The sequence below is a fragment of the Phyllostomus discolor genome, chromosome 11 (genome assembly GCF_004126475.2).
Source record: "Phyllostomus discolor isolate MPI-MPIP mPhyDis1 chromosome 11, mPhyDis1.pri.v3, whole genome shotgun sequence".
Lineage (NCBI taxonomy): Eukaryota > Metazoa > Chordata > Mammalia > Chiroptera > Phyllostomidae > Phyllostomus > Phyllostomus discolor.
In genome coordinates, this window is record NC_040913.2 from 7,475,050 (window position 1) to 7,496,893 (window position 21,844).

The window sequence follows — 21,844 nt, forward strand, 5'->3', positions numbered from 1 at the left end:
CGCCATGTGTCTCTCTAAAACAGCGATACTGTTGGTAGCCTTTCCAACATACACCCCTGCTTCCCCTTGCTGGGAGAACTTCTGGTTTGTTCTGCTGTCTACTTGGAACTCAAGAAAGGGTAATCCTATCCCCACCTTCAAGAGCAAATCCTGGAAGCCCCATTCCCATTGCCAGTGAGTGTATTCCTCTCAATGGGTACATTAACTCGTAAGATCTCCATCGCTAATACCAGACTGTTCACTGTTCACACATTGAGAGACTGAACCCTGAAGAGTCCATGCCGCTTGTGTGAGGTCACACAGGCATGAGTGGCATGGTCAGGGTCTGAGTCCGCAGCTGTGCCGCACAACTGACACTCTTCGCCTCTCTGCTTCGCTGGACCCGGCCAGTGCCACGGAGACAGAATCAGCCAATTCTCGCTGGGCGAGTTACGAGATTTAACGTGTCTTATTATTAAGTCGATTTAAATTTGAATTTTTGTTAAATGGAGCTCATGGCATCCTACTTGGATTCTTCATGGGTAAAATGGGGATACCTCGACATTGCCTCACAGGGTTGCTGTTAAGTTAAAGAGTTCAATAGCCCTGGCTGGCATAGCTCAGTGGATTGAGCGCGGGCTGCGAACCAAAGTGTCACAGGTTCGATTCCCAGTCAGGGTATACATGCCTGGGTTGCAGGCCATGACCCCCAACAACTGCACATTGATGTTTCTCTCTCTCTCTCTCTCCCTCCCTTTCCTCTCTAAAAATAAAGAAATAAAATCTTTTAAAAAAAGAGTTCAATAAATGATAATGCCCCCACCCCCTTCTGGATCACCTCCTCCTGACAGTCATCATGCTTGTCACGGTTTTCCATCAGCTTATGGGATGAACTTCATCCACCCTAGCCCAGGACATGCAGGTCTCTGCGCATGGGAATGTGTACACCCTCCTGGGGGTGACCGGGCATGCCTCCCATAAGAAAACCAGCTCATTGGTAAGCAAAATTATTCTCTGGTAGATGCTGGAAGATATTTCTTTCTAAACTAACTTCTTGATTTTTTTTTTTGTAATTAACTGCAAAATCAAGTATGTAGTGAATAGCTCAGTGGAGGATCACACCCTAAATTAGCTCACATAAAGAAGAGTTATGTTCTCAGCTTACTTTCAGGACACATTAACTGATAGCTATCGTATCGAGCTGTCACATAAAAATAATGATGAAGTTCTAAATACAAAACTGAAAATAGCAACTTTAGGATAACTTTCTCAAAAAGGTAAAGTGATGGGAAAACAAACTTTTGTACCTTGATCTATGCCAGATCTTTGGAGAGAAAAAGGTGTTTTGACGGTCTAAGGAAAAGACATGCATTTTGATAAGGCTTTTATGATATATTACATCCTGGTTTTAAAAGAAACTGCTCATTGCTCTAACAAGTTGTTGAGTGGAATGTGTATTTTGCATATTGTCAACTGCATCTTTGTCATTCCCAAGTTTTGAAACCCTCTATAGAACTTATATATGCATTGTATTTGCAAAATCCAACTCTCCTTCCATTTCCACTTTAATACCAAAAGGCTGCTCACAGTCCATGTGAATTTAAATTGTACAGCACCTGATGCTCTCCAGGTGCCCTCACAGCCACCTCCTTAAACCACGCCAATGTGAAAAGAGCAGAAAGGACAAATATTCTTATCCAAATAGCCCAATAAATTAGTAAATTCATCTGCGGTTACTTTCTTCCACGGGCACTAGTCCAGACACTAAAAATGCAGAAGGAAGCAAACCAGTCACCCTCTTCAGGAAACTTACACTTTGGCAAGAAGTCCACACCATAAATAAGTGAGCAAGTCAATGAGGAAGCCCGGATTCAAACCCTTGTTTGACCACAAGTCTAGAGCTCTTTTCAGGGCACCATTTTGACTCTCTGGTCCAAAGTAGCTGATGCAAACGTTTTAATGGCCATGAATCCTGGCAGGTGTGACGTCGTGGGCTCAGATCTCTTTGGGTTTCCAAAAGGTCTCCGAGTTTTCCCACTCCTCTGAAGTAGTTCAGTGGACTACTGCCAAAACAGCATTTAATGACCAACACATTCTGAGCGCTGTTACAGAGAGGTAGGGGTGACCATCCTCGATTCCTCCGATAAAAAAGAATTTGGGATTTCAACATCAACCTGAAACAGGAAACGTACACATAGCTATCTGGAAAAATAACATCCATATAAAATTTTAAAATATAAATTGAAGCCCTGGCTGGTGTAGCTCAGTGGATTGAGCGTAGCCTGCGAACCAAAGTGTCGCAGGTTCGATTCCCAGTCAGGGTACATGCCTGGGTTGCAGGCCATGACCCCCAGCAACCGCATATTGATGTTTCTCTCTCTGTCTCTATCTCCCTCCCTTCCCTCTCTAAAAATAAATAAATAAAATCTTTAAAAAATAAATAAAATTTTTTAAAAAATAAAATATAAATTGATGTCTCCAAGAACCTACTCCTGTAGCTGTCAGCGGCTGTCTGGTGGCACAATGTCTCAGGAAGACAGCGTTTCCAACGACTCCCCTCGGCCTGCTTCCCGTCCCACAGCACTCACTGGTAGGCCCACCGGTTCCACGCGTCATTAGTAATTCATGACTTATTTGGGAAAGTGCAGGGACAGCACTACAGCAGACCTAATACAATGAATATCTTATTAGGAAGAAATTAACAAATGAATTGTTGCCAATCAATAGGTGTTGAAAAGAAAATTACAGTGATAGTAAAGCCTAAATAATTTATACACAATATCGATTTTTTCATTACATTAATTATTCTTTATAGCACACATAAGGAACTTGGAGAGTAAAACTTTCAGAGCAAAGAAATTTATCTTTGGCGGTGGTGTAGGCTTAAGTCTGAATTTAAAAGGCGGAGAATGGGGCCAAAGCACTGGACAAATATTTTTAGATTAAAAATGCATCAGAAGCAGAAGCAAGGATACACGGAGCAGACTGACCGCTGTTGGAGGGGGTGGGGCGACAGGGTTGATGAAAGAAGGGTAAGGGATTAGCGAAAGAACATACACGCAGGACCCATGGGCATGGACAGTGTGGGGACTGCCTGGGGGAGGGAGGCTGAGCAGAGGTGGGCAAAGGGGGAAAAAGTGGGGACAACTGTCATTGCATAAACAATAAAATTTTTAAAAATGCCTGCCCTGGCTAGCGTAGCTCAATGGATTGAGCACAGGCTGAGAACCAAAGCATAGCAGGTTCGATTCCCAGTCAGGGCACATGCCTGGGTGGCAGGCCATGGACCCCAGCAACCGCACACTGATGTTTCTCTCTCTCTTTCTCCCGCCCTTTCCTCTCTAAAAATAAATAAATAAAATCTTTTAAAAAATGCATCAGAAATTCGACATATCCAGTATACCCAAATTCCTTCGTGTTGTCCAATGTTTTATATATACATTTGGTATTTATCACTAGAACCATGGATAGAAATGTTTATTCATAGGAACATTAGAAATAAAACTATCTGCTAAAGCACTTGCCTCCCCACACACACAGAAGGCACGATGACAAACTCGAGAAGCGAGGTGGGAAAGAAAACCTTCTCTGACACCCGTCCCAGGCCCCTGGAGAGAACTGGACCTAAACCCAGCTGAATGGAATACAGGTTCCCGAGAGCGAACGATGTTCACAGCCAGCTGAAAACGATTCCGGGGCAATGCTGTCACGCAAGTAACTTTCACAGAGGCAAGGGCCTGAAGGCGTCCCCGGGTTTACAGACCATTGCCGACCCTAGCCAGGTCACAACACAGTGTCCTAGGAAACAAAAGAGAGGACTGTGTGCAAAGGGTGGCGGGGATGGGGGGTGGTGCACTGTGAAAATGAGGAAGGAAGTTGGGATGTTCTTTTTTTTTTTTTTAAGATTTTTTATTTTATTATTTATTTTTAGAGAGAGAAGGAAGGGAGGGAGAGAGAGAGAGAGAAACATCAATGTGCAGTTGCTGGGGGTTATGGCCTGCAACCCAGGAATGTACCCTGGCTGGGAATCGAACCTGGGACACTTTGGTTCCCAGCCCGTGCTCAATCCACTGAGCTACGCCAGCCAGAGTGGGATGTTCTTTATGGGGAATGTTGTTCCCAGCAACTTGAGCCCCCTCCACTGGCTGGGAGAAATGAACTTGACACATACTCTCCAGTCCCAGTAGACGTACTGGGTACACATGATGCCCTGAATATCATTTTGTCATCGACAAATACCCATGTTGAGTTGTGCTTTGCTCATGGCATTTTGACTCTCGGAATTAAACCACTGAATTGAGAGTCCTTGTATCAAATGCCTTGTGTCAAGTTTATCATATACCAACTTTACTTAACTACTCTTCGGTACCTAACGTGAGCAGGCTCCAAGTTCATGATGCTTAGCCCAGAGCTGCATGCGTGCATCCTGTCAGGCATCTCATAGCTTTCCCAAAATAAGTATGGAAATGGTGTTTCAAAAGTCATTTAAAACTAAAGACATTAGAATCGTTCTGAATGTAATACAATTCCTGTTCCTCCTCACCTTTTTACCTTCAGAGACTTAAAGCCACATAAATGTTCTTAATGCTCTTGGAAGAAAATAAAGCAACAGAAACCACCTCGGCTCATAAATAAGCTTTTTTGAAAACTACAGCCAGTTTTGCAAACTATTTTGTCATCCCTTAACTATATAACTTCAAACTCATAAAATACTACACACAGATGTAATATAAAAGGTGTGCTGTGTGCTATGCGTCATATTACAGCTCTAACTACCCACATCTGTCACTATTACCCGCTGACTCTGGGGTACTAATGTGACAAAACGCCCAAATTTACTATTACTTTTATTACTCAGCAAAACGTCACCTGCCTGTGGTGACTGCTCCTGAGCTGAGTGTCCTTTGCTGTGTTCACCATGCCTTAGGTGGACACTAACAGTCCATACAAAACACAGGTGGCACAGGTGCTCAGAGAAAGGGTGTTTGACCTTGGTGTCATTTCTAGAATGAAACAGGACATTCATTAAGTGAATGAGAAGAGATTTCAAATGATTATAAGGCCCTGGACTCATCATTCTCCATGTCCACCCCGTCTACCCTCGCAACCCCAAATCCGTGCTCCATCCTTCTGGACTGTAGCAGCTAGCTATCTTGCCCTTTAGCTTCCGGGTGGATTCAGCCAATGGAAGACCATGGGGGGAGATGGACAGAGAGGAGGAGAAAGTGGTCAAGCTAGTCCCTCCCCCACCCCTTCCTCTGTGCCTCAGCTCTGTACCCCTGGCAGTAGCTGCCTTCCACAAACAGCTCCTACGGGGAAGCCCTTCCTACCATCCAGACAGTAGCTCCTGTCGAGCTCCAGCAGACAATGGATGCTGACATTGACATCACGGTTCTCTCCCTCTGCCACTGACGCCCAGGGCTGTTCACAGTTTCGCCTGCCTAGTTCCTAGTTGCAAGGCACCTCGGGCCCAAGGCAATTTTACCCCATCCATACCTCTGTGACCAGCCCCTCTGCAAAACCTTTTTCTGATACAGAAAAAAGAATGTGTAAGTAACTAAAAGAACATCAGCAGCATTTAAATACGCCAGCACTGCAAGTCACAAAGCCCCCTAGATAGGTGACTACTTCCCATAAATGTACTAATGAGACGCACCGTGCATACAGGATAAATTTCTGACCTCCGCTTTCATTATTACCTCCTTTCTGATTCAGTTCTTTCAGAATTTCATTCTTCACCTTGACTACTTTTGTCCTTCTCCTCTCCCTCCGCGGGAGCATCCCTCTCATTTACACTCAGCATTCACTGCCTGTGCTCTCTTCCTGGGCATGTCACCTTGTTCTCTACTGGGTTATGCTGATCTCACCTCCACGTTTCCAGGAACCAGTTACGTCACCGCATATCCATCTTTAAAGTCATGTTTATTCTTCCTTCTAGGTCTACGTTCTCACTTCTGAAGTAAGCCTATAGAATTCTACAAATTCCTCATTAAAGCCCCAAGAATACAGAAACGATCATCCGGGTTTACAGTGATCCAGCCATAACCTTGAGTCCGCTGGAAGAAATACTCAGTAAAATCTAATGAGTACATACGGAGGACATCAAGGTGCTTAGCATTTATCCCCTCGGATGTTTATAAAGAAACTAGAGGCCAGGAGCAACGATGAACAGATGGTGCTAAATGCAAGGTTCTGACAACAAATGATACAATGCTTAGCAATAAAAACAAGCTAAGATATTAATAATAGCAATGAACTACAAATATTTATGTCCCTACAGGCAACTAATTCAATTTCACTGCAGGATTGCTTCGTTTATGAATTTAATTATATGTATTTAAACATTTTTGTTGCTGTTTCATTCATTTCCCATAAAAAAAAAATAAAACGATATGCTGAAGAAAAGAAGAACCACAAGCTGCCATTCAACAATGTTTATTAAGTGTCCATTAAGTGTCCGTGGTATTTTCAGAATGTACCTTTATCATGCATGGCTCTAACAGCCTGCAAACTCATTTTTGCATTATCCAGAATGAAAAGTGCCAGATTCAAAAAAAAGGAGAGTGTAGGTTTATCTATTGTTTTGTTTTTACACAAAACAGCACGAACATCCACGACAAGTCCAGTGAGAAAACACTAGCTACCTCGTCTATGCGTCAGGCTCTGTGGCATTGACCATGAGGCAGTACCGCTCCTCCCACCTTCCAGAGAAGGAGGCAGACGTGCGAAGCAGGTCCCTGACTTACTTATTCCGGGTTAAATGACAGCACGTGGTGGAGCCAGGTTAACCTCTACCTCGTTTGGCTTCACAGCCCATACGCTCTCGGACTTCACCCTAACCAAATTCACAAAGTGGGCATCAGCGCAATTTTCAGTCATTTTCAGTGAGTAATAACATTGTGTCATTGATTTCTTCCAGTTTCTCTCAAGAACGTTTTTCCTAACTCAGGGTCTCGCCCCACTGCTCTCCAGTATCACAGTCTCGAGCCACAACCATCCCGGCCATCTGAGTTTGGCTAGTCATCGTAATCCAGAGTTTACCGTATTTATCCTTTTTCATTCCCCCCATATCCTACACCAAAGTTCCCATGCTGGCCATTCATTCAGGCTATCTTTCCCAAAGTGAAAATGAATGGTGACGTTAGCCTTCCCAAGAGGCGGGTCCGTGAGTTTCTGATTTGTGACACAATGTCTAACAGGGGAAACCTCCTCAAATGATCCAATGAGCCCTGGCCTCTGTACTCACTTCTACTCTTCTTCTAGAGAACAAGGGGAGTCGATACCTTGTTATTTATGGGAGGCAGCGATGAACCATTTATATTGGAATTAATCATTTGCACCTGAAATTATGGAGTCATGATACAAAACATCTGACAATTTCATCTCTAGAACATACGAATACTGAGCACCTCCTACAGGCCCATCCCTGTGCTGGGCACCTGGGTTTTATTGAGCAACTACATTTGCTAGAGGAAGACGTAAATAAATGACATTGTCTAAGCAAAATGTTTAGTAGACTTCCCAACGTAGTTAAATTATTGGCTATAATTAAAATAGAGTGATGTCAGTCGATTAAAATCAACAGAAAATATATGCATGATATCGATAATTGAACAAACTCAAAAAACAAGATGAATGACTACTACAGAACATTAATTTGGGCTCCCCATTTAATTGTTGTCATACTAAACCTATTTCTTAGCCCAATAATTAATTTATTTCATGACTCTTAAAATCACATTAGGATTTGCCAGTCTCAATTAAACCTGTTTAATTCATTATCAAGCATAAATAACTTTCAAATGACATAAGCCTCTGATTGTCCTTAGTCAAAATGATATGATAATATTTAGCTTTGGGGAATAATAATTTAAGAGTCTAAGATTAAGCAAATCCACACTGTGGGGGACTAGATTTACCTAGCTTCCAATTATCACGTGCACGTTTGTATTTCCCTAAAAACAACCGTTTCAAAAAATCTCAAGATAATCAGCGAGGAAAAGGCAGAAAAATAAATCATCTGTTACCATTTATCTCCTCTAGCCTTATCTGCACAACTGAAAACAACTGAGAGGGTTTCACTCAGCCTCCTTCCGATGTGTAGCAAATATCGGCGGTTTGAACCGGAGGCAATGCCTGTGATGAGCATGTAAGTGCGGGTGGCATGGAGACAGGACAGTCTCCTGCCTCCTTAGATCCCACCGCACCCCGACCTGGTGGTGGAAATCCACCTCCTCTCCAGCTCAGCGTTTCGAATGAGAAGAGACACCAAGGAGGTTCTGCTCGAGAAAGCCGGACGGGCTGTTGTGTTCTAGATCATCTCTGAAACAGAGCTCCGCAGCCTCCTTACACACCCCAGCCTCCTGTCTAAAGAAAAAGCAGTAACTAGGTGATGTTTCAAAAGGGTTATGGGCTTTTGTGGCAAGTTGTCTTCTATTTTCTCATTTCGCCTTTTTATACTTATTATTCGGAAGCAGGCGTTCAAGTACACAGGGCCGATTTATTGCTCTTGGCCCTGACTGTGTAAAACAGTTTATACCATCAAGGCTGTGCTTGACCAAAAGTTTCCTTGGTAGAAATATTTATAAATGATTGAGAACTGGGTGGCTCATTTATAATCCTTTTTCTTTGGGGAAGAGGGTTGTTTTGTTTTGTGGGTTGTTTTTTTTTGTTTGTTTTTTTTTTCCCAGCATGGGGCAGGAGAGGAGAAAGATACTTCGCACTTGGCTTAGATGAGAATGCAGACCTTCACATAAAAACCCATACAGCCTTGGGCTCATCCCCTGGAAGGATTCTCTTTTACATCAAATTAGTAGGTCACACCTAGAGCTTCTGCTGCTGTGGAGCATGCCCCTTCACAGAAGAGAATATTCTTAATATATTCTTACTTAGATAGTTGCACATTGTGTGAAGTTCTTTCTTACTTAGGGTCAAAGTCCTTACCCCATCACTTCTCACCTACCCTAGTTCTGTCCTTGGGAGAAACACAAAACAAGTCTCCTGCATCCACCATGTCTTCCTCCTTTGAGCATTTGAAGACAACTTTTATATCTTTACTTTTCCCATCTCCCTATTAAATATCATCCGTGCCTTCAATTAGTCCTCCTATGACATGGTTCCCAGACACTGCAAAGAAATTGGAGCTGTAGTTGGACTTAAGATTTTTCCTAAAGGCTCATTCATTTCTCATTTATACCCACCTAGAATGGATGCAATTGGAAGAACTGTCTAGAAGTCTAGGACCCACGGCTACCCCGGAGCCATGTCTGTGCTAGCTGCCCTTCTTGGGATCCCCCAGCACACACCAGTCCTGGGGTGAGTCTGTGATACACGGCGGACCAGAGGACCTCACCCCCCGGCCACACTGACTGGCTGAAGGAATAGTCACAAGTTCCAACCTGGCGTCCTGCCCCAAGATTCCGAGCAGGACCTCAGCGAAGACCTGCTTCCCTCTCAGCTTGTGGAGGCCCTAGACAGTAGCAGCCATTTACCAGTTTCACAGAATAAGCCGATTGGACAGAATGAGTTCAACATGCAAGAGTGTGGGGGAAAAAGACCCTGAATCTCCCATTCCAGTCATTAATCAACTCTACCCCTGCCTTTCCTGTGGTCTGGTTATTAAGCCATTAACTCCCCTCCGATTAGATTGAGTGTGAGTTAGGTTTGCACCATTTGTGGCACAGAGGGTTCCATCTAACACGATATTTATAAGGTCCCCACTGCTCCAACAGGACCAACAGAATGCAGGTCATGGAAGGGGAAAGGGGCCACCCCACCTGCAAAAGGTTTGGATGGAATCTCTTTCCAGCATCACTTAAGAATGAGAGTGATACTCATGTACCAAAGAAGATTAAGGTCTGTTCTCCTTAGGAACCTGAACTCATAGGGCTGACACCGTTTGTCCAAAACTGTATTTCTGGAACTATCATAGTGCCTGGCACATAGTAGGCACGCAAGGCACTCTCCACTATACTTTTCATAGTACATAGGAGGCAAAACAGTGACTATAACTTACTCAAATGAAGACATAACTGCTCTGGAACAAACTTATTATTTAAGCCCCCCTAAGATTAGATTCCCCACTCGCTGTATCAATGATGGGACTGGACTATCATCTCCTTAGACTTTTTTTGGTCATGAGAAGTTATGATTCTGTCCACACTCAGCAATGGCGAAGAAGAGTCTTCTAACCACCTAGGTATGCTTAGGGGGACAACATACCACAACGAAGAAATATATAATTGGAGAACAAAGCGAAAGATGAATAATGGGAGGCAATCATCAGTGATATGATTAAAAGCAGTCTTCGGGTGTGCCATCTTCCTATCAGCTTTCCGTCTTATTCTAACCAATTTCTGTAGCCAAAAATGCCCTCTGTGCTGGATCCAAACGGCCAGCCACCAAGCCTTCCTCCCTCCTGGGTCTTCCAGTCCGGAGGATGGCTGCTTCAGCTCCCCCACGCAGCTCCTTTTAGAGCTGGCTTCCCACTCCTCCCCTGCTCTCACCATGCCAGCGGCGCTCCTGCTCACCAGCCGAAGACGCACCAAGTACATGGTGCCCCTCCCACCCTCGTTTCTCGTCCTGGCCCCTGCAATGCCTGATGCCCGAATGTCCATAATTCTGGACGATAACATTTATTTGTTTTAAACTTGGGGTTCTGCCTCCACATAAACAATCATAAAATGTCATCTCTATAAATTACTGTGAAGATGTGCACTAAGTGGCTCTAAGGAACTGGCCTCAGATCCTTCTGTGAAAGAAGGCCTTGATGAGGGAAAATACCCTTATTACAGTTAACAACCAATGCACTACTCTATACCTGCATGTTAAGTGTAAAGTCCTTCACAGCAGCATATTATACCATGAATAGGTACTACGCTATGCATTTTACATGCATTTTCTCACTTAGTTCCATAACACCTCTGCAAGAAAAGTACTCCTAATTGCCTATGCTTTAAAGATAAAGAATCCAGGGCTCAGAAAGAGTAACTTGCTCCTGGTTGTACAGCCAGTAAGCACAAGAACCACATCCATCTGCCCCCAGAATCCTTGCTCTGACCCAGTCCATGACTCACCAGGGCACTGACCCCTGTGAGAAACAGGGAAGGGGGGGCCTGGGGTTGGGGGGAGGTGGGAACACCAAAAGCAAAGAGACCAGAGAACCCGCATCAACATGATGTGCTTCTTTATCTCGCTTTGAGGCAGCCCTATTTGAAGAAGAACCTTGTTCCCATTATGTAGCAATAGATTATCTGCCATTTTGCATTGTGGAAATGTACCCTGCACTATCCAGGCTAATCTAGTTGGCTGTAGAATGCCGTGCGCAGACACGCCAGTGACAGACAACCAATTCGGTCTTCTGGGGGAGGAAGATGCTACCGAACACCTCTTCAATTTTTTTCTGCACAGCTTTTGAGGCAGGGCACCTCACACAAACCACAAAACATCAAGAGAATAAAAGTCATTGAAAATACCAGGAAGGGGAGAAACCGGTGAGAAAGAGAGATTATAAAAAGTGCTCCCCGGCCCCCTCCCCCAAAAAATACTTCTGCAAAAATTAAAAATTAAAAAAAAGAAGTAAACGAGTGCAGGGGGGTATCTGATCACTTGTGAGTCAGGAAGAAATGAACGTTTATGGTCCATGGCTCAACAAAGAGAAGCATCTGACTATGCCTCAGAAACCATATGTTCCAATAGCCATGGTGGAATCTTCCTCCACCACAGAGTAGAGACATCTTGAGTATTTCCTTCAGAAATGAAACATTACTTCTCTAATTTATAAGCTGGGTCTGTAGCAGCAGCAGCATTTCCTCATGAAGCAAAAAATCCCATTATTTTCAGATTCCATAATCTCTGATTCCTCCCAAATCCTCACCATTCAACAAGACTTTCACACACATCAGTAGCAAATGATGCTGACACCTACTGAGGAGTCATTAGATGTTCCCATGTGACAATCGAAGTCTCTAGTTTTGGGGAAATGGAGGCTGGGAATCAGACTAACAAACTCTTTGGGGCTATTCGGGAATTAATATCTAAAGGTCTAACTCCAGAAAGGACAATTTTGGGTAAAATGTAACAGACATTCCCTCTCACTGAAGTGATACTCTTGTTTGTTAAGAAGTATGGAAGTAATAATTAACTGAAAACCTGTCTTAAGCTAAAACAGAGAGGCAGAATCTAAAACACTACACAGTAAGAAAAATGTAAAAGTAAAGGGGCCTTAAAATATACTAAGGAAGTTTTAATGCCTTCATTCCAAGTCTAGCCATTTTTTTTATTCTAACCAATTTCCATTAAACAGGGAAAGGAGCAGGGAGGAGAGAAAGCATTTGAAAAACTGCCAGAGTAAAAAATCCCATAATGAAATTTTGCTCATTCTTGGAGAAATGAAGTAGAATTAGATGCTTCAGTGGCGGTGAATTCCAGAATCTGGGTAGCTGCCAGTAAACGAAGCTTTTCCATAATGTCAAATGCAAAAAGCTCTCTGGTATCCACAGACTGAGCTTGGGTTTTTAAATTCCTATCTCCATACACCAAATTGTTTGAAACCTTTGAGATAAAAACTTCAATAAACTAGTGTTCCAAGCTTTTAATATTTCAGTCCCTTGAGCAAGCATGTCAGATTAATCTTCAAATTGCAATGGGCAGAAAGAACATTCAACCAAATTCTTAAGCCTGTGCCTCTCTCAAAGGATGTTAATAATGTAAGCAGTTTTACTGGCTATTAAGATGTCAAACTTTCCTAATTCTCAGCAGTATTACTATTTAACGGGGGGGAGGGGGAGGAAGGCCATGCTATCTTGAAAGGAAGGGATGTTACTTGTTATATCTTTGTATGCACTTAGCATCCAGCACATTGCCAGGCACACCAGAGGCATTCAACAAACACTTGTGTGACGGACGAGTTGATGGATGGATTGGCCCTGGGGGGGAAGCAGGCATCTGCTGAGAACAGCAGGAGGCAGAACCCTGGCATTGCTCAGCAGCAAAAAAAAAAAAAAAACCATCTCCAGCATTAGGGTTATCAAGGTAGCGCAGAAATTTGAACTTGTACCTTCAAAGTGCCATCAAGAGGGCTGTTTCCTGAGCTGGTGAGCCCGCACCCAAAGGCCACGTACAGAAGAATTAGGCTCCTCTCTCCAGCCTCACCTGGCCTGGAAAACTCCCCAGCCTTTCCCTCGGTTTGGGCTTCCACTCACAGAACTTAAGCACAAGATTCTATTGGCCTGGTTCATAGGACGCAGGCCTCCCTGCCCCTCCAGGCTTTTCCAAGCCTCCACTCTGAGGGGCGCCACACCGTGCTAGGCACAAGGAAGGGCACACAGGGCGGCCCGGGACACCTCTGAAGGTGAGAGGGGGGTGGCGGGAAGGATGAGGGCGGGGCAGGACAGAGTTCAAGACCAGGGCACTTGTCCAGAGGCTTCCGGTCCCCGCTCCCAAAGCCTCTGCCCCAACCGCGGGAAGACGCAGGGAGAAGTACCGAGCCCGCCCAGGCAGAGCTGCACCGCCAGAGGTCCCGGCTGCTGCTGCGGGGAGAAGGTCGGGGAGGGGGCGGGAAGCCGGAGGGGGGCAGGGGACGGTACCTGGTGTGGCTGTGGTTGCGGGGAAAGTCTTTTTTCTCCATGATGGCCGGCACGCAGTTGGTGAGCTCCGTCCAGTCGGCGTGCAGCCCGCAGCTCCAGCCGGTGGAGAAGCGCGAGAAGAGCCACGTCTCCTTCTTGCCGGGCCGGTGGCAGGTGCACTTCTTCTGGCCCGCCTTGCAGCTACACGGCTGCTCCAGGCGGATGTTCTTCACCAGGTGCCGGCCGAACGTGGTGCCCCCGGTCTTCTGGATGTGCAGGAACACGATCACGTCGCGCCCTTTGATGTTGAAATCCACGAAGCGGGTCAGGTCCTTCAGGGTGAAGTTGAAACGCGGCACGAACCGGGGCAGAGAGCCGTTGTCCGGGGCCTCGGGGTCCGGCTCCTCTTCCTCCTCTGTCTCCCCCTCCTCCTCCGGGTCCCCGGGCTCCTCGTCCTCGTCTTCCGGCGCCACGGCCCCCCGAACCCCCTCGGGCGGTCCCCGGGGTGGCGGGGGCAGCTGGGGCCGCCGCTCCCGGTCTTCGAGCGGCGCCTGTGCCCGGCGGGCGGCGGCGGCGGCGGGCTGGCCGGCCTCCCCCGCGCGGGGCGGCTCCCCGAAGTTGGCGCAGGAGCTGGTGCAGGAGGGGGACACGTACTGGTACATGATGACCACGAAGAGGAGAGTGAGCACCGGCGTCAGCAGCCACTTGTTGAACCTTTCATCCATGGTCCCGCTCTCAGGCCGGCAGGCAAAGCGGCGGCGGCGGCGGCAGCGGCGCAGACGGGCGCCCGCTCGGAAGTTTCGGGGACTCAGGGGCGCGGCTCCGAGCCCGCCGATCCTCCATGCCCCTGACGCCCAGACGTGCGGCTGGCTGGCGGCCCCGCAGCACTCCGGCGCTGGAGACGGGCAGGCGGGCGCCGGCGCGTGCGGTCGAGGCTGCGGCGCGGGGCGCCCTGCGCTCCCGGGAGCTCCCGGCTCGGGCCGCCTCCTGCTCCCGCCGGGGCGCCGGGCGCGCTCTCAGGCCACGCGGGGCATCCCGCCGCCCGCGCTCAGGCGCTGGGTGGAGCGGCTCCGGTCCTGGACCTGCCCCGGGCAGCCGGGCAGCTGCGGCCCCGAGCGCGGGGGCTGCATGAGGCTGGCCAGGGCGCTGGCCAAGGGCGAAGGCGCGGCCCGGCCCCGCCGCCCCGGCCGGCCGCGGGCACCGCGCCCCGCACGCGTGCCGGCTGCCCAGGCAGCGAGGGCGGACGGCGCCCGCCGCAAGTTTGCAGCGGATCCCCCGCAGCGGCCGCGGGCCAGGCGCCCGTGCGGAGCGGCCTCTCCTCGCGAGTCGCACCGCCGCTCCGGGTCGGTCCGCCCAGGCGCGGGCACGCAGACACACTCGCACACACTGGCTGGCACCGCCACAACCCGCCAGCCGCTGTGACAGGAGCCGTGCTACCCGCAGCGAAAACCTGCCCTAGGTACGGAGCATGCGCCGCAGCCTGCCCCAGCCCCGGGGGAGTTTCCAGGGGAGGAGCCCGCCGCTCCGCCGGGCTCCGGGAGGCAGCTGGCGCTGGGAATCCCTTCTGCCGCGAGCGGGCGGGCGGGCGAGACTGGGGAGGAAGGCGCGGGCGGAGCGAGGGGAGGCCGGGAGAGCGTGGCGCGGGCGCGGAGCTGAGACCGCGCGGCGGCGGCAGCCGTCTCGGGCTGAAAGTGGAGAGGAACCTGCCAGCCTGTGCTCGGAGATTACACCTGCACGCCACCGGGCGGATTCACCGAAACAGGGCTCCGCGAGGGGAGGCTGGTCCCCGGTGAGCCGCCGGGGAAATTGGCCCCAGGCCGCTTTGCATTTCTCCCCGAGACGCTCTCCCGGGTGCTCGAGTTTCCCTCCGGTCCTTCCCGAACCACAAACGTGCTGTGTCCAACTCCACAACTTTATTCCAGCTGCATCCACTCACGGAGGGGCGCCGTTACTCAGTGGGCGCCCACGGCGTGCCAATCAGGCTGCGTGTTCCATGCGCACCTCGTGCCTCCCGGCGGTAGACGGTCCTCCCCACCACAGCCGCCAGGCTCTCAGGCAGGCGGGGGAGTTCAGGGGTCACCTCCTGAATTCATCGCTCTAGTCCACACACTGAGCTCCGAAAGGTGCAAGGCTCACCCCTTCCCCCCACCCCCGCAACGTGGATGAGAAGGCTTTTATACACCCCTACTTCTTGAGCTGAAGAAGCTCTTGTTTTGCGTGCAGCTGTTTTCCAAAACTTTGTTTTTCAACATCTAAATTGTGCATTTACCCGAGGACCAAATCCTTATGGAATAACGATTTCTGTTTTTCAGATAATGGGTGGGCGTCCCATCCAACTGGGGTCAACTCTGGCCTTCTTGGCCCCCAGCGGAGAGGGGCAGTGTAGTAAAGGTCAAGACAATGCAGTGTGACCCCCTGGCCCACACCACGACGTCCCTGCTGGCCACGCTGCCAAAGCCAGTCAACCACACCTGGCCTTCCACACCTCCCTGTCAGCCACGTGCCCACCTGGGCTCCCTGCAGGTCTAGGAGGTCCCTGTCTCTTCCTGGGCCACTGTGCCCATCTCTCCCGTTTGTCAGACTGTCCCCTCCGCAACCACGGTGGAGATCGAGACCTCTTTCCGGGGTACTCAGGCTTGCCCATAGAAAGTTCCTTTTCTTCCACACGGGTGGGAGTCGTGTCAGCAAAGCTTGCCTCCTCTGCTGCCTCTCCTCTTCTCAACCCTATAAACAACCCCAAACCTGCCCTTGCTGACACGGCAAGGCCCACGTTAGTAAGGAAGGTGCTGGGTAAGATGAATCAGCTTTTTTTTTTTTTTTCATCTGCACTTGATTCTTTTTCTGTCAAAGTTTAAAATCCTATTGATGGCATTCCATGACTCCCCCCAAGCAAGAATTTGAAATAGAACCAAACACCCAAGAATTATTTTCTGAATGCGTCCAGTTCATGGTGCTCTTATTTTAAAATATACACGTTTGCTTGAGCAAAGAAAAAAAATTGATCATATTTTTATATTACTTGATTGGAGAAGTTTCTCATTTTCTTTAAAGTGCCTTGAAATCACATGGATAAACATAACCTTTGCTGGCGGCACAAATGTGTAGCCTGAGTGCCGGTGGCAATTTGTACGGTGAAAGCACTTCCCTGGTCATTTCTCCTCTGCTCCTCAGAACAACACTCAGGAGACAGGAGGAGCATAGCGTCCCATTTCAGAGATGAGGAAACTCAACCAAGGAAAGGGAGAGATGAGAGCAGAGCCAGGATTAGAAACCTCTAATATCCCCGAAATTCATTCAAACAGCCATTGAAAAAAATCCATTGAACATCCACAACAGAGCCCAGAATTTCCTCCCTCCCCTCTAGAGACCCTGCGTGTCAAGAGGCAGGGAGAGACAATGCAATTGCAATAGAACAACAAAATTGCTTTCCTTTTCCCTCCGGCTTCAAGGCAAAGCTGAGCCATCTCTACAGCCTGTGACACTGTGGACTTAGTCAGTGAGTTTCCGGGTTAAAGGGAAAGGGGACTGCCATGTAACATGATGATGTCATTGTCAAAAGAAATTATTCAGGGGAATTTCAGAACAGAACATTATCACAAACAATGTAACAGTGAGGGTGCTAACAAAATGTGTTTCCATAAATAAGTGCACCTATTACTCTCTTCCAAGAACATTATCCCGGGAGATCTCTTTTTTCCTTTCAGAAAAACACCTCATGAAGGGCCACCATTTCCCTGAGGGAACCACAGGGAAAACAAGGCAGGGAAACAGGAAACGACACAATCGATTAAGGCATAGACCCGGCTATTCATTTTTAACGATAGGTCACTTCGGTGATGCCAACCCTGTCCCAGGAGTAGTCTCCCTATCAGGGTCGTGGAACTCGGCGTGAAACTAATCAAAGCTCTTAAATTATGCAATAAACCGGCCTCCTTATCTACCAGGGCAGACCTCCCATTCAGGTGAAAATAAACAGGAATTTTCTGAAATTGAATGCTCTCCAGGTGAAAAGGGAAACATGTTTGCCTTCAGCCTACTCTCGTTACTCCACGATGACACCAGCTGGCGGTTGTGACTGGCTAACAGATTGCAGCTACTACGATTTCCTACACAAATTATTAAAATAATAAAAAATAATGTTTTCCAAGAGCTTTCTTCCCCTTCCCTTGCCAGTCTCGCAACGAGCCTAACACTATCTGCGAAGCAATTTGTTCACCTAATTTTATGCCTTAATAAGCTTTACTACAATTATTTTCTCGCCTGCTTCTTCCTCTGACTCAACTTCAGGACTCCTCTTCCCTGCTCGTCTCGAGTATGCTCGAGCCCATTAACAACACTGCACTCCCCGAGGATTCAAACTTTTGATTAGAACGGTCCCCATTTAATCAAGTTCAATTGGGAGATAAAATTGCATCTCAACTTCTCCCTTTTCCCTTCGGTGCCAGAAACTGCCTCTGAGCATGTTGAGCAAACCCTGGAGAGATTAACAATCCAAACGATCGCGGAGAATAGTTTTGAATTCCCTACATTTGCACACAAGAATATATAGATATGAATGCCCTCCAACACAGATGAGAAACAAAATAGATTATGCAAGTGATTGGCAGCGAGAATCTCCCCTTCAAGAATACAGATTGCTCTTATACAGGGAAATGACTTTTTTCATCTTTGTAAACAAACTAAAAAAAAAAAAAAAGCCCCCACGGTAAGCAGTTTTGCACACAACCAGCAAAGCAGTGGCTTTCTTCTTCCCGAGGAAGTTAAGCACAAGAGTTTGGACAGGCAGGGGCAGCTGAAGAAAGAATAGTGGTGTGCGCCAGACGTGTTCCAGCTCACTACGTGATTGTAACTTTGGGGGAGCCATAACCCCACACACTGCTTTCCTTGATGTTCCATTATATGAAGAGTGTATTCTTTGCTTTATTGTGTAACACTCTTTATTCACCATAAATAGCTGCCTATGCATGATGAACAGGAACTATGCTACCTGTATGCATAACAGATTCATTAACTTAATATAGTGTAAGAAGATACCAGAATCTTTTCAGAGTAAATACTTACCTCTTCAACAAGAGCTTGTCAAGCGCTTATTGTATGCCAGGTGCATTTCCGAGTGCCTTGTTTACAAAGCTAAACAAGACCAGTCAGGCCCCTGCCCTCGTGTGTCTTACATTCCAACAGTGGGAAAACACACGATGAGTCAGTAAACCGTATTCACTCATTTAATCCAAAGACACACGTACTGAGCCCCTATTACGTCATGAGGTATTTTCAGGTACTTGGAATACTTCAGTGAACCATAAACACAATGTTTTTCCCCTCAAGAGTTTCAATGCCAGCAGGGTAAAGCCGGTGGGCCTGGCGGGCCCATGGTAAGAATTCTACTCTGGGAGAAATGGGTCGTCACTAGAGGGATTGAACAGTTTTAAAAGGATCGTTGTGACTGCTTCGCTGAGAATGCACCGTAAGGAGGCAACCATAGAAGCAGGGAAGCCAGGTGAGGGGTCATTCTGTAACCAAGTGAGAGATGCCAGTGGCGCAAGCAAGATGGGGTGGTGGCACAGGAGGCGGTGGAAAGTGGTCAGGCACCCGCCTCTCGAGACAGAGCCATCCGCGTGTCTCCCGGTGGGTTGAATGTGGGGAATGGGAGAAGGGGGAGCCGAAGAGGATGTCGAGGTCCGAGGCCTATACAATTGGAAATGTGGAGTTACCGTCAACCGGGATGCCAACGGAAACCGCTCCAAGTGCCATCGGAGTAAATAAGCAGGGTCATGTGCCAAAGAGTCCAGGACAAGGATGGTGAGAAGGAGGCGGTCAGAAAGGACAGTCGTGCAGAGGCAAAGGGGCGGAGCCCTGAGGGAGTGGGAGGAACCGGCCACACCAAACATCCCGAGAAGAGCTCTCCAAGCAGCAGAGCAAGGGTCCAGGTCTCCGGAGCGGGAAAGGCCTTGGCGGGCTCAAGGTGGAGAGAGGATGTAGGAGAAGGTGTTTGGGCCGGATCTTCCAGAGCCACGAGAATGGAGGCACTGTAGCCACTGGGAGTTTTGAGCAAGGGAAAGGTATAACCAATGGGTATGGAAAGCTCACTCGGCTCCACGAGGAATAGGTTAGGATTAGGAAGAGAGAAAGCAGAGAAACCAACTGGGAGGCTAGTGCTGTTTTCCAGGCAAGACATATAACAGATGCTTGCAAGAAAGTCCTTTCTACTCATGAGTCCACAAATGTGATATGGACCGATATGAAGTCCTTCATTTTCTACTAACAGAACGAAACTTTGCCTCCGAGATTCCATTTCCCGAGGATGGATAAGAGTGGAAAGTATCCACCTTAACTCAGTCACGTCTCAGTTGGCCTCCGTCTCTTTGGGGTCAATGTTCAAGTCTGTGCCTCCCCTCTCCCTTTCCTCTTTGTCTTTCTCTGGGGTGACCTTCAGCTAAGGGGGGTTATGTCGCATTTCGCACCGGCTGAAGGAGATGTGGTCTGTGGGAGTTTCCTCTTCTCTGCACAGAGCTTCCACCCGCCCCTCGCCCCCCCCCACCCCCACCCCCAGCCCGGATGCACAGTGAGGCTCCGCTGGACCCGGGTGTGGGCTTTGGTTTCTGCCGGGTCTTCCCCTGCCCTGCTGGCGCCTCATCCGTCATGTCCACGTGATCTGCCTCTTAGTCGACGGGTCTCTGCCCTTTACGGCTGCCAGCCCCTTCGGCTCCTCGGAGGCCTTTTCTGAGGGGCGTGTTTGCCACTCAGTCACTGGCTCAACCCCTTCAGACCCCGCACTGGTTTTTGTTGAATGTATTTTGAAATATTTTTGAAATAATCCTTTAATAATCCCAAGGTAAATGGGATAGAAAATAGAACCTACCTATACACATTATTTCGAAAGAATTCATATAACACCCTAATTGTGATGTAAAGAATATATAAAAAGAAAGCAACTAGTAATAGAACACTGGATTTCAACGCGTGCGTGCTCAGACCGGACCACAGTAGGCAACATAGGGTAGTGGAATCTTTGTCTCTGAAGTATCCTTTGAATATAATAGAATCCACCCCTTTCAAGAGGAGATTGGGAGGGCAGAGGTGTTAGTGGATACTAGAATTAAAAATAATGGTAGGAGCGTTGGCCAGGTGGCTGAGTTGGTTGGAGCACCATCCCTTACACCAAAAAAAAGGTGTTGTGAGTTTGACCCATGGTCAGGGCACATGAGGGAGGTGACCCATCGATGTTTCTCTGTCACCTCTCTGTCTATCTCTCTCTCTCCCTTCCTCTCTCTCTAAAACCAATAAACATATCCTCAGGTGAGGACTGAAAATAGTAACAATGGTAGGATCAGTAAAAATAGGCCTGACTCACAAATATACATAGGATAAGAAAAAAAAGGGGGGGGGCAATATCCTGAAATGAAGCCGAGATGAAAAATTACAGATTTTTGGAGGGAGGAAAACAGGAAACATGATTTTCATAAATGAGCCAGGTTTTCTTTCTAAATGTCAGGTCAAGATACTTCTCTATAATATATCTCAAAAAATTTCTGTCTGGAAACCCTACTAAACATCAAGGCTAATCCCTTTGATGAAAGTAGTAGAATATTTGAAAGTCACATGGAGGCAAGGCAATTCGATCATGCAGTCAACAAATAAATGTCAGTGAAAACTCCTCATCTTTGTGAGAAGCCCAAATACCCCCTAGGCATTGATATCACCCCAGTTGAGAATCTAGTAACTTCCCCCCTTCCCCGTCAAAGTAAATCAGTTTGGGGTAGAAAAAAAGGCCAAATCAGTACACATTTTTCTCTTAGATTTGGGTTCTTGCTAGGTAAAGCCATGTTTTAGAATTATTTTTTTAAATGATACCCATTTTTGTCTTTAAAAAGTCTGGTTTTGGGCCCCGGCTGGCATAGCTCAGTGGACTGAGCGCGGGCTGTGAACCAAAGTGTCACAGGTTCGACTCCCAGTCAGGGTACATGCCTGGGTTGCAGGCCACGGCCCCCAGCAACCACACATTGATGTTTCTCTCTCTCTCTCTCTTTCTCCCTCCCTTCTCTCTCTAAAAATAAATAAAATCTTTAAGAAAAAAAAAGAGAAAGGTTTAAAAAAAAAAGTCTGGTTTTGTATTTGAAACCAAGACTTAGGAGACAGTAGTTGGCCAAGGTCACAGAGCAGCCAGTAGGTGGCAGTGTTTGGAGTTGAACCAGGCGGTCTGATTCACAGATGGAGAGAAGGGGCTGATTCAAGATAGATGTTAGAAGCCAAATCAATGGGGCTGACCGAAAGATTGGGTGGGGAGGAGTAAGCGAGGGACA

General features: G+C 47.6%; 1 protein-coding gene across 1 annotated transcript in view; it reads right to left on the bottom strand.

The window, feature by feature from the left end:
- The window catches only part of HS6ST3 (heparan sulfate 6-O-sulfotransferase 3), a 607,648-nt gene extending 592,706 nt beyond the window's left edge, over positions 1–14,942 (bottom strand). Inside the window, exon 1 of the mRNA XM_028526754.2 lies at positions 13,566–14,942. Coding sequence (XP_028382555.1) covers positions 13,566–14,269 — 704 coding nt within the window. The 5' untranslated portion in view covers positions 14,270–14,942. The remainder of the gene's footprint in view (positions 1–13,565) is intronic.
- Positions 14,943–21,844: the final 6,902 nt, after the last annotated feature.